The sequence below is a fragment of the Peromyscus leucopus genome, chromosome 2, assembly GCF_004664715.2.
Source record: "Peromyscus leucopus breed LL Stock chromosome 2, UCI_PerLeu_2.1, whole genome shotgun sequence".
NCBI lineage: Eukaryota > Metazoa > Chordata > Mammalia > Rodentia > Cricetidae > Peromyscus > Peromyscus leucopus.
In genome coordinates this window covers 101618456-101636556 of record NC_051064.1, presented here as the reverse complement: position 1 = coordinate 101636556, position 18101 = coordinate 101618456, and the positions used below count along the sequence as shown (strand labels likewise).

The 18101-nt window shown below is 42.3% G+C and overlaps 1 protein-coding gene across 1 annotated transcript in view; it reads right to left on the bottom strand.

Moving 5' to 3' along the window:
• The window catches only part of Patj (PATJ crumbs cell polarity complex component), a 332069-nt gene that overhangs the window by 49791 nt on the left and 264177 nt on the right, over positions 1–18101 (bottom strand). The window contains 1 exon segment of the mRNA XM_028870280.2: positions 3858–3941. Within this exon segment, the coding sequence (XP_028726113.1) occupies positions 3858–3941 (84 nt within the window).

Here is an 18101-nt window from a genome sequence, read left to right as displayed (position 1 = left end):
CTTTTCTTTTCTGGTGTATCTCAGCACTCACAGACATCCAGAGCCACGGTGGTTAGGGACATGGGTTCAGACAAAAGTTGACTTCCTGAAACCCCTTAGAAATGACTTCAGTTGGGTTTTTGTGTCATTCATGAGCTGGAGGCAGGAAAAATACCTACTTTGTGTTGTGAGAATTGACTGAAATAAAGCCTGTCAGGTTTATGGCTCCAGACTCGGCACATAGGTATTTACTGTAAGAAAGAAATGATGGGCCAAAAGAAAATGCTGTGAGAGCTGTATTCTTCTGCACAGGACCCCTCACTATTCCTCCAGGCCACTTTTGCATTGTCAGTGAATAAGCCCACAGACCAAGGGGAAAACTGTTTCTAGGAAATGTGAGCTAAGCTGATTATTTTCCTGTGGTCCAATAGATGGCACACAAGACCACTTCTATTACTTAAAACACAAGGTAACTTCATGGATTGAAGCTGAACTTTGTAAGCCTTCTCAAAGGCCTTAGCAAATATAAAAATAATGGAAGGCATCGTCATTGAACGCTAATAGTACAAAAGGAATTTTGACCAAATCCTGGCACTAGGGGGCCTGCTCAGATCAGTGACCTCAGCCTGGTTTCCATGTGCAAGAGGCAGCCTGAGCCACCTCAAGTGCCTTCCAGAAGCACTGTAGGCAGTATCCACAGCAGTGCTGACTGATCTTGGGGGGTGCGAGTGGCCCCCTGTTAGAGAAGGGCTCTGGGAGGCCCTGCTGTCACCCCCTTCAGAAGGCTGGGCCTGGGAAAAGTGGATAAGCCATTGCCAGACGAGGGCTCTTTTACTTATTATTTTAGTTCCTGAGTAAAATAAAAAATTAACTCTCGTTCTGATCCTACCTACACAGGATATAACGGCAATAAGGTAGGGTAAGAGAAGGGACTAACCTGAAAAAAACAACCAGGAAGGAGATAGTCCATGCTCATCAGTGTCAGAAATTGTTTGGTTGTGTCTCTGGAACAAAACCTGGCTTATCCTAATTTTAACATTATGATACTGTGATGTTCAAGACTGATTGTCAATTTGACAGGATTAGAACCACTGAAGAGATGACCCTCTGTGGATTATACAGATTAGACAAACTGAAGTAGGAAGACCTACTCTAATGTAGGTAAGTAGTACTATTCCATGGGCTACCGTCCCAGACTGAGGAAGGAGGAGAATGTGAGCTGAGCATAGGCACTTGCTGTTCTCTGCATCCTCAGGGTGGATGCACTGGGATCAGCTGTCACTCATTCCTGCCAGACAGGCACGCTCTATCTCCTGGTGCTGTAAGCCAGACAAGCCATTCCCTTTAGTTTCTTCTGTCAAGGACTCTGTTGTGTCAATGAGATGAGTAATTACAGACAGGTATCATTGGAGCCGTGGCAGAAGGGCTTACAGAACACAGAGGACGCCCATGAGCAGCAGATGTACTTAGAGAAGAAAGCGGCTGTAGCTGTATGATGAAGAGGGACAGCAGTCTTTAAAAACAGCATTGGGAACTAAATCCAAGCACCTTACCACTGAGCCCCGTGGCCAGCACTTTAAAATATGCTTCTGACTGGTGTGGTGGCTGATCTCCGTAAGTCAACAATTGAAAAGTAGATGCAGGGGTATCAGGAATTCAAGCCCACTCTTAACTATATAGTGATTCTGAGGCTAGCCTGGGCTACAGTATGAGGTCCTCTCTCAAAATAAAAACCAAGTGGCTTAGTTTGGGTTGGCAAGATGCCTCAGTGGATAAAGTCACCTGCCATCAAGTCCGACGACTTGTTTTGATCCTTGAAACTCACACGATGGAAGGAGAAAACAGGCTCCTGTGAACTGTCCTTTGATCTGCCCGTGTGTGCTGTGGCATGTGTGCACACACACAAATGCTCATCCACATACAGGCAGTAGGTGAATAAACGTTAGAAAAGGTTTGTTTAAGTCTTTATTTTTAACTAGGTCTCACCTACCCTGGCCTTGAACTCACTCTAAATCTCTGGCAGTCTTTGAACTAATGCAGCCTCATGAGTGCTGGGATCATAAGCCTGAACCACCAGGCTTGGCAGGAAATTCTAATAAGGTATAATTTATAGAAAATCAGGTATACACATTTGCATTTAAAAAACTACTGTTTATGTATCAGTATTTTGTCTACAAGCATGGCTGTGCATCGCATGCATGTCTGGTGCCCGCAGAGGCTGGAAGAGAGTGTTGGATCCTCTGGCACTGGCATCACAGACGGTGGTGAGCTGCCATGTGGGTGCTAGTCCTTGAGCCCAGGTCCTCTGGTCTTACAGTGCTCTGAATGGCTAAGCCAACTCTGCAGCTCCTACTTTTAATATTAAAGGCACTCATCTTGAAGTGCCAATTATGGCGATGCCAACTGACCAGAAAATCTAGGAAGGATAAAACAGAAACCGGAAGTCCCCCAGACTTTGACCACTAAAAACCAGTGTTGTTTGCAAAAGCATCCAAGCTAATTCCCAAAGAGGCACTGTTTGTTTTTCTAATCTCATTCATTAGTGCCTTAATAAGTGCACTGGGGATGAGTCCCAATCCAGCATGCCACACAGCCAAGGCCTGCAGAGAAACCCTGCAACTAGACTTGAACTTAATTTGCACTTAGCTTGGCTTCTCTTTCCACCCTTCTCATCTAGGTTCTCCACTCTTGATTATATCCGTTTTCATCTTGGACGGCAGAAATGAGCCACCAAGGAGAGAAATAAAATTCTGTGATGTCATTCATAATATGCTATATTAAAGATACAGAGCAAAAATCACACATGCCCACCACAAAGTCTCTTCCATTAAATTCATTCAGTGAAAGATGCTAAAGTCTCACACCACCGAAACTCTCTTCAGTTCCACCTACCAGAGTCCTGGAATTGACTGGTGGTGTGGGATAATCTTTGTACACTGTAATGATGTGCCTAAGGTGCCTTCTGATTGGTTTAATAAAGAGCTGAATGGCCAGTAGCAAGGCAGGAGAGAACAGGGAGGACTTCAGGGAGAGAGAGGAACTCAGGGTTAGATCTAGTCACATGGGTGACACCAGCGAGGCACTGAGAAAGTCAGACATACATCATGGAGGAGAGGTAACAAGCCACGTGGCAGAGTGTAAATTAATATAAATGGGCCAATTTAAGTCGTAGGAGTTAAGCTGGGGACAAGTCTAAGCTAAGGCCATGTGTCCATAATTAATAATAAGGCTCCATGTCATTATTTCATTTCATTATGTCATTTCATTATTTGGGGCTGGTAGACCCCCAAAAAATCCTGACAAGGAAGTCTGACTACAGACTGGCTTCCTGCTGTTCCTCAGTATCACACTGCCTACTGTTCCACTGTTTATTTATTTTTAACATATTAATGTCATCAGTGGAAACTACTCATTTAACGATTTTTGCTTGTCCTACTTTTAAAGATGTATTTTTCTTACTTTAATTATGTATGCGTGTATGTCTGTCTGTCTATGTGTAGGTATGTGTAGTGGTATTTGCCCATGACCTTGGGCTAGAGGGCCTGAAGGAGGCGGTGCTTCCTGCCATTGTATGTGACCTCTTAAAAGGAGAAGGGTCACATGCAGTCAAATACAGTCTGATATTAAAATGATAGAATTATAAGAGGTAGTTTTCTTTTTCACTAAAAAACATTTTCTCAGATTTAGACAAACAAAGTCATGATTATGAACCAGTGAGTTGTTCAGCAACACTGAAAAAGAAGAGGATATGACCTATGCTTTGTTCCACAGCAGAGAAATCACCGCTGGAATAGTTGAATCAAAGACAGACAATTTGATCTTATGGACCAAGGTCAACCATGTTCACTGTTAACAAAGTACAATTCAGAATGAGATACCTCTAATATCTGGTCTCCCGCCCACAGTCTTCCATCTCTGGCTGCTGCACCTTCTTCATAGACTTCATGGATAACTATAGCATCCTATTTAAAAAAAAAAATTTCCATTAATTCCTAACAGCCAGAAACAACCTTAAGCAAGTGTCCAGATGATGGGCAGCAACTCACAACTTGCAATTTGCTAAGGATGTTTACTTGCTTGGTGTAAACATAAATAAGAAGCACAGTTCCAGGTTTAGAAGTACCATTATGTTTTCCAAAGATGATTATTTCCCTGCTTTAGGATGGGATTTGCCTCAGATTCCATGTTAAACTTCTCCCTTGTTTTTTCTGTTGACCTTGAACATTTGCTGCTGTGTTCAAACTCGAGGTGAACTCTGCGTCATTTACTTTTACTGGTAAGTTTAAACAGTTTCAGGTATTTACTAGAGCTCAAGGGTTCAGCACAGAAGTGTGGCCTCATTACGTGGGCAATGAAAGAAAAGAACTTGGTGAAATGAGCTAGTGCTGACGGAGAAAGCAGGCTGTGGGAGGAAGCACTTGGAAACCCAAGCACAGGTCAGCTGTGGCTTGGAACTCCTTAACACTCTAGCTCAAAATCGTAGGACACTATCTATGACAGGTAACCTGTGGTTAAACAGTATTTCTTCATTAATGAATTCAAAGTAATTTGCACCTCCTCATATTAATAATCTCATTTTTATTTTCTTCTCTACTTTTTTATCCACTTTTTTTTCATATAGCATATTTTGGTCACATTTCCCCCCTCTTTTACCTTCTCTCAGGTCCTCCCCACCTCCTTATTCACCCAAATTCCTCTTCTTCCTTTCCTTCTCTCTCTCTCAAAAAAAGATTAAAGAAAATCCAAAATCAAAACAAACAAACAAAAATTATTAAAGACAAAAAAATACCAAAGCAAGCAAACCAACAACAAGCACTACCAACAACACGGAGTTTGCTTTGCGTTCCCAGCTCCTGGGAACTGGGCATGCCTTAGAGTGTGGTTGATAGAGCCAGTATCACTCCAGTGGAGAAAAGTGAGGTTCCCTTTGCAGCCGCTATCACTTGCAAAGAGCTCCTTGGTTAGGTGTCATCTCCCTTTCTTTGTGCTGGGGTTTTGTCTGCTTTGAACTGGTGCAGGGCTTGTGCAGGCTGTTACAGTCTCTGTGAGTTCATATGTGCACAAGCCCTATGTTTCTAGAAGACCAGCCCTGTTATGTCTGGAAAACACTTCTTCCTAGGAGTCACCTACAACTTCCGGTCCTTAAAACCTCTGCATCTCCTCCTTCACACAGATCATCAAGCCTTGAGGGGAGGGGTCTGAGGAAGACATTCCATTTAGGACTGAGTGCTTCAAAGTCTCTCATTCTCTGAACAGCTATCTACTCTCGTTTTCTTGGCCACTTTAGAGTGGTCAGGTATGGGTTCCATCTCGTCGAATGGCCCTTAGAACTATAAAAAGTAGTTGGTTACTCCCATAACATTTTTATCACTACTATATACACACACACACACACACACACACACACACACACATGCGTATGTATGTATGTATGTATGTATGTATGTATGTCTGTCTGGCAGGTCACTGTTGTAGGTCATAGGGCTTATAGCTGGGTGATATTGATTACTTTTCTCCTCTAGTAGTATGCAAAATCTTTCAAACATCACAAACACTAGTCAGTATGGGTGAAGCTTATAGTTGGGCACCAGCTTGATTTCTCCATGTTTGATGATGTAAGTGGTATCTTCAACAACAGGGCCTTGTCGTTACATTGTAGAGGGGAACCAATAGCTTTGGCAATAGCTTGTGATATTTAGTGGGAGTGCTATACAGGACCCCTTGGCAACCTATTCCTGGCGCTGCAGGTTTTATGGTGGCATAAGACGTTGGGGCATTGCTTCTCTCATTATATGGTGACTTCATTTAAATTTAAATTTCATAGGACCAAGCATGGTCATCCATGGCTTTAATCCCAGTACTTGAGAGGCAGATGCAGACAGATCTAAGTGTGAGGCCTACATTTCCTTCCTTCTTTAACCCCTTCCCTCTGCCCTGTCCCCACTTCCTTTTTTTTTTTTTTTTTGAGAACAAGTCTCACTATTCTGCACTGGCTGGCCTGGAACTCACTATGCAGACAGGCTGGCCTTGCACTTAGAGCGATCTCTATGCTTTTGCCTCTACCTCTGAGTGCTGAGATTGAAAGTGTGAGCCACCATCCCCAGTCCTTCTTTTTGTGAGACAAAGTCTCACTCAGAAGCCCATGCTGGCCTTAAACTCACTGTGATCCTCCTACTGCACCATGCTAGGCTAGAAACAACTTTCAAAAAAAAAAAAAAAAAATTCCAACATAACTTCTAGGGAAGAGAAGCAACAAAGTTAGATGTCTATAATCAACCCAAAACACCTTTAGGGCATTTTCATTTCATTACAATACAATTCTGAAATCACTCTTTACTATAACAATTAGAGGCATTGTCCAGAGCTGGGCTAGGAGCCTTGATCCATCTGCACTTCAGATCCTGTAGCAGCAGTGGATTTTAACACTAACTAACAACATTTCTAAATCCAGGGAATGTTTTTATTGCCAAGTCTTTGTTTTTCTGCTGCTTCTAGGGAATGACTTTGAGGAGATGTACTGGGCCAGTGGCCTGAAGTGATCTCAACACACTTCCAGATTGCATCAGGGGTCACTTGGACCATGGTCTGCAGGAAGAAATGGAAGCAGGCTCTAGAGAGCCTGGATGATACCAGTCTGTAACATCTCACCATTCCTGGTTTGGAAGTCTCCCACTGAGTACAAAGTTTGTTTTTCACATAAAATCCCAGATCTCAGAACATTCTAAACTGCAAATGTAAGTTTTCTGTTGATTCATATCCAAAAGGAAGACAAAGACCCATTAACTTCTCATTCTATGAAGCAGTTTGGGCCTCTATAACAAATGGTGCAGAGAAAACTGATGTGTACAAGAAGAAACTGAACCCTTATTTCTCACCTGGACAAAAATCAGCTCCAAATGGACCAAAGACCTTAGTGTAGACCTAAGTTTGACACTGTTACGGGGGGAAGTAGGCGTGAGCAAGGGTTGCCTATACAGGATCTCAGTCACCCTGGAAATAAATGCAACCATCAGCAGGCAGGATCTCAGAAAACTGAAAAGCTCTGCACAGCAAAGCAAACACTTAAGGCTGAGCAAAGAACCAGCCTAAAGAATGGGAGAAAATCTTTGCCAGCTATGTGCCTGGCAGAGTCTTAATATCTAGAATACGCAAAGAATTGAAAAACCAACCAACCAACCAACAACCTCATCAAGCAACAAGAAAACAATCCAATCAATAAAATGGGCTCATGAAATGAACAGACAGTTCTTAAAAGAGGAAATACAAATGGCCATCAAACATGAAAAATGTTCAACCTCACTAGATTAGAGAAATGCCAACCCAAACTATATTGAGATTCCTTCTCACTCCAGTTAGAATGGCAGTCATCAAGAAAACAACAAAAATGATGGGTAAAATAAAAAGAAGGAACCCTTATATGCTGCTGGGGGGGGGTGCCAGGGGAACTATTAACTAGCCCAGTCTCTATGGAAACAGTGTAGTGGTTTCTCAAACACCCTTGGGATCTACCCAAATGGCTCAAAGTCAATGGATCACAGGGATTATTGCACATCCATGTTTACTGCAGCCATATTCACAAAAGCTAAGTTATGGAACCAATCCTGGTGTCCAAAAACAGAGGAGTGGTTAAGGAAAATGTAGTTTAGACAAACAACAGAATTTTTTCTGCCATAAAGAAGAATGATATCAAGTCATTTGGGGAAAATTGGTATAAGTAGAAGCAATCATATTAAGCAAATCAGGCCAGTCTCAAACATATATTGTACGTTTTCTCTCATTTGTGGCACTTGGGATTTTATATAGTCACATAAAATCATGTATATATAGATTAAATGAAAGCAGAAGTCCCCAAAGGGTTAACGGGAAGGGGAAGGATAAGAAGAGGAAGGGCAGGGTAAGTGAGATGTGTGAGGGGAGTGTGCGTATATACCAGTGAGAAAGTTAAAAAATATTAAAAAGAGTACTTTTGAATCCAAATCTCTTTACACGCTTCTTGTGCCCACGAAACACTAGCTGTAATGTCAAGACACCATTAAGAGTTTCAAAGAAGCACTGGGTTCATTGCTAGAGACATTTGTGACATGGGAATCCTTCTGTGGAAACTCCTGGTTTACTTCTCTGCCTTTGCTTGACCACTGCTATGATGTCTCTGAGTCAGTAAAAACAAGAAAACAGAAGACGCTGTAACCTGTGAACAGAACGGCTGCCTTTCTTGCTGCACTCTAACACTTGAAAGTGCTTTACAAAGCTCTGACAGATGTGTTAACTGGGGTGACAAGATCAGAAATGGAGACAAGAGCGAAATTCGAAATGTATGCTGGGGAATCGAAAGAAGGTCGACTTTGTTTTGTTTGGAACTTCAGGGTAGGGCAGTAAAGAAAGAAGGTACCGGGTTCGGGCATTTCAGGGTCTAGTCAACAACATTATATTAAACTTCGAGTGTTTGCCTTTGGAAATGTATGATTAGATGGAAAAATGGGCCGTTAATAAGGAACTGAGCTATTATTTTAAATAAAAGCCTGGTGGCTTCTTTTCTTACTAGCTGCCCTCCCAGAGTTCTGGCCTCCGCCCCACTTCTGGTCTGCACAGGGAAAGACCACAGTTTCCCCTTGTGTCCTCAGACACTGCTTACCAGCACCAGCAACGTCTCGGAATCTTTTCAGTTAGCATACAAAAGTCTTCTTTCTTTCTCTTCTTTCCTTCCTTCCTTCCTTCTTTCTTTCTCTTCCTCCTTCCTTCCTTCCTTCCTCCCTCCCTCCCTCCCTCCCTCCCTCTCTCTTTCTTTTTTTTTTTTCGAGACAGGGTTTCTCTGTGTAGCTTTGGCTGTCCTGGAATTCACTTTGTAGACCAGGCTGGCCTTGAACTCAAAGATATCTGCCTGCCTCTGCCTCTCGAGTGCACCATCACCACCCAGCCAAAACAGTATTTCTTTATAACATTTCCATATATATGAGTTTTGTGGTTTGCTCATTCCTTCCTTCCTTGACCCTTCTCCCTCTTGCCTGTGTCCCTCTTCCTAACACAGTATCTTCTGTGTTATTCTCCTCTAGTTCCAGATGCAAACACCTGGATTTGGCTTCTCCTCATTTTCCTATCTTACTCCCTGCTCTTTCTCCCTTTAGACTTTCTTTCCTCCACATAGTATACTTTCTACTACCATATATACCATATATATGTATGTATAAGTATATATATATATATATATAGAGATAAGATATATATATAGAGAGAGAGAGAGAGAGAGAGAGAGAGAGCTAGAATTGGTGTCTGAGGGAAAACATACGATCTCGAAACTAACAGTTTGTGGTATTCATATACTCTCGATGTAGTCTAATAGTCATGTCTTTGTAGGTGTCTGTCGGCTTAGTATGAGGAGAGGTCGAGGACTGATTAGGATGTGATTAGGAATTGGGCCTCTGGCATAGGCTTTCTCTGTTCAAAGACAGGCAGTGCTACTACTCCCCGCCATGGGCCTGCAGAAGGCCATTAGCTCTTCTGGAATGGAAGAATTTATTATCTACACATATGGTTGACGGCAAAATGTTATCACGAGTAAGAGGCTGGTAAGTTCTCTTGTTGCTAGTTAACAGACACCTATGGCGCAGAGATGCCACACACTTCCGGCTGCGGCACTCGGTCTTCCTAACAGCTAAGCAACCTAGCACTGCTAACCCTGCTGCAGAAGAGCGAGTGCAGGCCCGTGGGCTTCAGCTCCCAACAGGTCTTCAGATGAAAGTCTGGGCTCCCACCATGTGACTGATCTGTTTGAATGGTTTACTGTGTCCTCTACAAAGGCTGGGGGTTCCCATATGATCAGTTCTGCAGAAATACTGTCACCTCAGTTCCACAGTGACAGCCTCGAGGGCACGAATGGGTCATTTTACAGAATGTGGAGAAAAAGATGACTTGTGGAAGTGGAAGGAAGCCTTGGGACTAATAAGGCGTTGACATTCACAGATCTCAATAGCAGAAGGTGGCGTAAGGTCTGGTCCCCACTGCAGCACTGAGACCCCCTCCCCAAACAAGTTTCTCCTTTAACCCTAATGATTACCTTGTTTCTCTTCTCCTGCCTTACCTCTCCAGAGCTGTTTCTGAATAATTTTTTATTTTTTTACAGGGCAGGATAATATAGCCAACAGCACACCATACATCACTGATAGGTTGATACTTAAATATATAGAGAGATATCTTCTTATATGTGCTTAGAAAGGATGAAGCCTCAAATGTTGAAAGGCCTTGCTCTCTCTCGCCTGGTACCTCCTTTGTTTCCTGACATTCTCCTCAAATCATCCAAGTGTCACATTCTCCATGACTCATCTGTTTCGTGAGTCACCACGACATCCCCGCACGGATCAGAATACCACAGTTGTCTGTCCATGGACCCATCCTCCCATCCTGATGCTTCTCTTCAGAACTGGGTCTGCTTCCAGTTCATCTTTGTGTCCCGGTGCTGACCTGGAGCCAATACTCATTAAGGGTTCTCTTCAATGTTTATCAAGAAAACATCGACAATAGAAAAAGAGATCAAAATGACTCTGAATGGGGAGGTGGGTAATGTTAGTATGTCTTAATTCTATTTCAATTCAACCTTCTGATGGCAAAGCATTAACAATATAAAACCAAAATACTCAACAAAAAATGGATATGAAAGCCATATGAATTCCCAGAGAATTTACATTAGCTCAGAGAACCATTTAAAGGAGCCAAGCATGAGAGAGACTTAATTATCACCAAGCCCCACAAAATCCCCAAATTCCTCCAAGGGGATTAAACTCTGAATTGCTGGAAAAGAATTTGATAACATGTAATAATAGAGCCTTAGACAGAGGCAAAGTCACTGCACACTACAGCCCATCAATCAAATTTTCTTTACTGTTCAAGCTGCCAACAAGTAGATAAAGTAACTCATAAACACACCAATCACTCAGCAAAAGGCAATTTTATCGTTGTCACAATAGGCCCATAACACTTAAGGAAACCATGTGTTAGAAAAATTAAGTGATGTCTTCTGTGGGCTGAAAGAGTACATTGAGGGCAAGCTATTCTAAATGAATGCGATTTTTATATTTAACACTTGTAGATATTCAGTATATTAGTCTAATAAGCTCAGACAAAATTTTGACTGGGAACTCCATGGTAGATAATTACAAAGGTCTGTTTCCACATGGCTTTGTTTCCTGCTTCCAGGCATGTTTTCCGTAGCTTGGGTCACCCTTGAAGGAAAAGCAGTCTTTGCCACACTTGTAAAAGCCTCCAACCACACTCCCCACAAGAATTCCTAAGGGATGTTTTAACCACAGAAAAGTTCCACATTAAATTTCACATTTAAGATGGAAAACATTTATCAGTATTCCAAAAAAGTGTCAGATCTCGTTATCCTGCCTTCAGGGAAAAACAGCTCCTAATGAGAAAGACCCATGGGTACCAAAAGCAATAGTAAATATATTCTGCATTAAATGGGCATTTCTTCCTTTTGAAAGAAACCATGGCTCAGACCTCTGTGAGTTGTGCTGCTTTCAAAGACGACTTAATAGAGTTCTGCGCTGTCACTGCTTCAGAAATCACGGCAGACATATGCCTTTGACGAAGGGCGGAGCGCTGTGCTCTCAGTCAAAGGCCAGGCCAATGAGGGGGCTAATGTGGTGAGGACAATAAAAGCCTAAACTACACTCAAATATTCACTGAAAACACAGGACTGAACTTAGCTAAAAACGTTAGGTTAAGCTGATGGAGTTGATCTCATTTTGACCAAAATTGTAAGCTCAGACTGTATCCATTTAAATATGAAGAACATAGTTCCTCTGATTCTTACTTCTTTTGATTCTTCTTACAACCCAGATCCTGTGTGTGTGTGTGTGTGTGTGTGTGTGTGTGTGTGTGTGTGTGTGTGTGTGTGTGTGTGTGTGTGTGAACCCAGTGCCTCATGTATTCCTGCTGACTCAGTGGTCTACGACTTAGCTGTTTCCAGCCTCTTAACCCAATGCTTTAGGAAGAAAACTTTTCAATTTTACTTTAATTAGTGCTTGATCTAGAAAAAAATAGAGTGCAGCAGTGTTTGGAAGATTCAGGACTTGGAGCTTGAGGAGTTATATTTTCTGACATTCTGCGGGTAGCCTACTTAATTTTCTCTGTTCATGACACTTAACAATGTCAGTGAAGCACTGAATTGATCCACATGACATCTAATGTCATCCCAGCTTGAAAATTCTCTTTTTCTCTCCATATATTCACATACAATATTTACCATACAGTAGATACTGATTGAATAATGAGCCCCCCCCAACATAGACATCTAAGTTTCAGGGGGTATAGCTAGTAAACAAAGGGAGGAAGAAATGTCAGGATAGTCTAAATGCAAGACTCTGAGGAATGCCAACATGTCTACTTTTCTTGTTGCCATAGAAATTCCTATGTATAACTTGAAAAAAAAAAGCAACATCTTATTAGTTCTTTGAGCATGTCATACATACACACAATGTATTTTGATCACAATTGCCCCTTTCCTCTGCCCAAATCCACCCCCTTCATAATCTTTTTTTTTTTTCCTCCAGGATATTCTTTCTCCAGTAGCTGTGGGTTCTATTTCCAGCACTAATAATGGATTGAACAAACTGGGTCTATTGACATGGGCCTGTAATCCCAGCTACTTGGGAGGCTGAGGCAGGAGGATACTAAATTTAAGGCCTGCCTGCACTACAGGATGGGTTCAAGGAATTCCTGGGCAACTTAGTGAGGCTCAGTTTCAAATCAGAACGTAAACAGATTGCAGCGGAGGAATAATTCCAACAAGGCTTAAGACGAGCTCTGGACTTCCTCTTCCACTGGCATGCCAAAGACTTGGCTCCTGACTGATACAGGTACTGAATTTCAGTACCTGTGAGAACATTACTGACTGAAGACAAAATGAAGTCAACAGATGGGCGAAGTGTACATTAAATATACTGCTTTCTATACATCAACAGAATGTGATATTAGAAAAAATACAGTCTCTGTCAAATTGATGTCCTCACTGCTTGCCAGTTCTAGAGATTGAACTGTTTCAATGCAACTGATACGATCTCTCTCTCTCTCTCTCTCTCTCTCTCTCTCTCTCTCTCTCTCTCTCTCTCTCTCTCTCACACACACACACACACACACACACACACACACACACACACTTTCAGAGGTTATAACATTTGCACACTATTTACCCCGTAATTAATATATGAAATGAAAGTCACAGCCATAAGAGTTGACACAAGAATTATTCTGAGAACTAATAAACATGTTAGACTTTAACACTGTGATAAGCTTTCTCTCAAGCTCAAAAATGAAGTTTATATTTACCTAAAACTGAGTTCTTATGCCAAGCGTGATTTAACAAAAAGTTGATGTTCATGAATATGTATATAATTGTCCATGCTGAAATAGATTTATTGAAAGAAATGGATAATATTTGCATTACATTTTGATCATTATATTTCTTATTTTATTTCTGCCACCAAAGCTTTTCATATACCCCTTTCCACTCTCCTTTGAATTCATGGCTTCTTTTTTTTTCACTAATTGTTATTGCATGCATATATATATATATATATATATATGCATTACATTTTATAAGCCCCCACAGTTCCATTTGTTCCTTATTTATTGAAATTTTACTCAGCCTGCATAATATTATTGCTTGCAGTCACATTCTTATGTTCTGAACGTCGAGATCCAGGGTACTATTCGTTAACATTCCTTCAGTGTGATTCATAGAGGTTTTGTAAACTCTACTTGATTTTAAAATAAAGCTAAGGTAAAAAGATGTTTTGTGTAAAAATATATGACTTAAGCAATAATGATAAAAGAGGCTGGGCTTTGGGGATTACATGCCAAAGCAAACCATGCTCCTTACGAGACAGACTGTGAGAAGTTCACATGAAGGTGAACTGCTAACAATCAATATAAATTAGCTTTCTACCCTGCTTACTTAAAAAATATCCAGGGGTTTAGATCGCTGTAGTACTACTTTCAGATTGTCAAAAGCAGTAATAAATAAGCTAGAGCATATAATATGATGGGGGTCAAATGGAGTTACTTCAGAATAGATATAGCTGTGGCAAAAGAAAAGTATTTTCCACTTTAATTTCTCTGTAGGTAAACTTTGCCACATAATGTCCAAATGCTAGAGGGCCTCCTACTTTGATGTCTTATTAATGTATAATGCATCTGACTTACACAACTGTGTAACAGAGATGGATTAAATTGGTGTTATTTTGTAGAATCTGTATGTAGTAATAAATAAGATTATTAGGGCTATCTTGCAGCTTGGTGGTGAAGTATATGCACAATGTATGTGAATCCTTGCAGCTCAGCCCCTAGCATGTAGATAAATATTAAATCATGTGTGAAAAGAAAAAAGAAAAATTGAAACTTGGACAGAAATGATAAAATTCTAAATCTGACAGTCTACAACAGTGGTTCTTAACTTTCCTAATGTTTCAACCCTTTAATATAGTTCCTCATGTTGTGGTGACCCCCAGCCATAGAATTATTTTGTTACTGTTTCATAACTGTAATTTTGCTACTGTTATTAATCTTTTTTTGTCTTGTTTTTCGAGACAGGGTTTCTCTGTGTAGCTTTGTGCCTTTCCTGGGACTCACTTAGTAGCCCAGGCTGGCCTCGAACTCACAGAGATCCTCCTGGCTCTGTCTCCCCAGTGCTGGGATTAAAGGCATGTGCCACCACCGCCTGGCTACTGTTATTAATCTTAATGTAAATATCTGATATGCAGGATTTTTTTTGGGGGGAGGGTTCTCTGTGTAGTTTTGGTGCCTGTCCTGGATCTCATTCTATAGACCAGGCTGGCCTCAAGCTCACAGAGATCCACCTGGCTCTGCCTCCTGAGTGCTGGGCCTAAAGGTGTGCACCACCACTGCCTGGCTGATATGCAGGATTTCTAATATGTGTTGTGGGGTTGAATCCATGGGTTGAGAACCACTGGTCTAAAGGCTTTTTAAAATTAAGAGTATCTACATTTTTTTTAAAGCAGGAAAATAGAAGAAACTGGAAAATGTTATACAAGGTAAGATAACCCAGGCCCAGAAAGAAAACAGTTCACAATCTCCTCACATGAAGGTCATAGCTTCAAACTGTGAGAATTTAACTTGGAGTGTCTGTAGAAGTCAAGAAGCTAGAGACGGTTCATGAGAGAGGAGAGGGACAAGGCCTCGATGGAGAGTCGGAGAGTCAAGTGGGGCAGGGGACGGCGGAGGGAGTGGGGAAGACGAGAGGGTAGGAAGTGGACTACCCACAGTTGAGAGTGCATGAGAAAGTCTTATGGAAACCCATGGAAGCTATGAGCTAATTAAAAATACAGCTTAAAAAAAAAAAAAAAGAGTTTAACCTGAGGCACTCTGATGGGCGGACACTGCTGCTCCTAGAAGGTTATTTAGGGGAAAAGCTGAGTCCCAGGCACTGAATACCTCTTTTAAGTTAGTGGTCAGGGAGGCCCCAGAGGTGCGCGCGCGCGTGCACACACACACACACACACACACACGCTATGGCCATTGTTCTTGGCTGCCCACCATAACTGCGTGATGGTAAGACTCTGCTGCTGAAGATACCACACCCTTTGGTTTCTGGACACAGAGGTCAGGCTGGAAGTCACCAGGAACCGTATTCCCTGTTGGCCAGCTTACGAACTGCCGGAGGCGCTGTGACGGCTGCTTTAGGGAATGGGCGTCAGTGCTCAGCACCTCATGCTACAACACCGATGTGCTAGGAAAGGTTTGCCCACGAGTACAATCGTGACGTGACTGTTACGGAGGAACCAACAGCATTTTCTCTTCTTTTCTTTCCATTTTTTCTTCTTCTGTTTTTGAAATGGATTTACATCCTGCTTCATAGGAGGGGTTTAGTTCCTAATACTGTAAACTTGGTTAAAAGCCCATGACTGGCAAGGTCAGGGGCCCTGGATGGGTGAATGGGCATGACCTATTACTGTTATTTTTTGCTAAATGTTCATGCTGTCAAAATGTCTTTTCAGTGTTTATGTTCATAGGCACAGATACATCAGTGTTGTTCTCAGCCTTTATTGGAGAAGTGTCCTTCTGCAGTAGGCATCAATGAACGCAGAAACACATAAGCAGTCAGAGAGCCGAAAGTAAAGTGGCTGCTGAATACTAAGCCCTAGACGGGACGCCTAGATCACTACCTTCTTGTCCAAGCCCCGGGGAACATCCCAGAAGATGGGCAGGAAAATGTGAGAGCCGGAGGATAGTAATGCTGTGAAATGTCATCAGGACATGTCATGGCTGTCACACCCATGAATTTGCAGCAGCTGTGGTGACCTACATAGGACTAAGCCTGTCAACATGACAGTGTGGATGGAGAAGGGGCTCATGAGTCCTTACCCTTAGCTAAGGAGCTGCTGGGGCAGGAAGAGTCTCCTTCCTTCCTTCCTTCCTTCCTTCCTTCCTTCCTTCCTTCCTTCCTTCCTTCCTTCCTTCCTTCCTTCCTTCCTTCCTTCCTTCCTTCCTTCCTGTGTGTATAGCAAGAGCATCCAGAAGAGGGCACTAGATCCCCTAGAGGTAGAGTCACAGGTATTTGTAAGCATTCAATGCTGGGAACTGAACTCTAGTTCCCTACAAGAGCAGATAGCTCTCCCAACCGCTGAGCCATCTTGCCTGTTCAAGAGAGCCATTTTTTTCTTCAGAGATAAGGCTGCTAGTGCATTTCCCATGCTCAAGTGGATGGCCCTACACCCATGTAATACAGGAAACACCAGCTGGGCTCAATGAGTTATAAACAAAGAAAAAAAAACATGAGGATGGGAGGGGTCATATTGGGAAGGATCTACAAAGTCAAAGTGGGGACTGAAGAATAAATGTGATCAAGATACTCTGTATACATGAAATCGTCAAGAATTAGAAAAACCAGTAAGAAGAGGGTCAGTGAGTGAGGAGCAGGTAAAGGTTCATGTTGCCAAGGGAAACAATCTGAGTTGCCTACACCTCTGCTACAGTACTCATTCGGTATTCATTTAACGCTTGCACAGTGCCTTACTTGTAACATTCTGAGATTCTTACACCAAGAATCAGCACTGTGCTCTGCTCTGCTGCAGCTAGGGTGCAGCCACAGAGTCTACACAGTGCTTGCCGGCAACAGTTATCCAGAAAAGGGCCTGCCAGTGGTCCAAGATAAAGACTTACCCCTTGAGGTTTTTTTCCTCTCTAGCATCCCCACATCTGTCAATAAAATAACCTCAAATATTCGGGCGTGCTATATTTTGTTTCTTTAAGTATGTGGGTACAGAACTCTCAATTAGGAGGCAGACATTTTGAGACGTGCCTTTGACAGGTCTGGGAGGGGGTAGCACTAGAGTCTTCAGCAGGGTAATCACGCTGCATCTTTTACTTGCAGATTAGATGACATGGAGGAACTGGGTGGTGTTTTATGAGGCAAACGAATACTTCAACAAGGCCAGCAAGAGCAAGGGAAGACAGGAAAAAAGATGGAATTATATATATATCAATGGAAGGAAATAAATGAATGAATATCCCACCTTTGTCGCACAATGTGCTTTATCTGGCTTCCTGGCTTCCACATTTCATACAACAATTAGTCCATAATAGTTAAATTCTTTTTTCCTACCCTCTAAAGATCGGAAGTATTACAATTTCCCCTTGGTTGATCTCCTACAGTAAATAGACCACAAACACTAAATGATAATAGAGCTAATGAACAAATGTGTGCATTCTTCTAAGGCAGGGAATGTCACTCAGTTTTATAACTCAGGTCAAAGCAAAGGGAACTGAGCAAACATATGCAAGCTATCACAGAAGACCATGCTCTCCAGAGGCCAGCCTGGCAGTGGCATCACAGACAGGAACAACAGAGGCAGAAGGCTGTCTCCCAGGACAGGACCAGGTGTGCCTGTAAACCTTCTAGGGGCTCACCCTTGTCATTAGCTCAGCACTTTCAAAGGCTGGTGCAGGTGACTGGCTGCAGACACACAGGACAGGACATGCGATCCCCCTCTGTGATCTCAGAAGCCATCTGTCCTGGCAGAGGACTGATGAGGTGTCAAGAGACCAACTCTACAGATGGCCACAATCGGTTGGCTACATAACAAAAAGGACATGGGATTCTGACT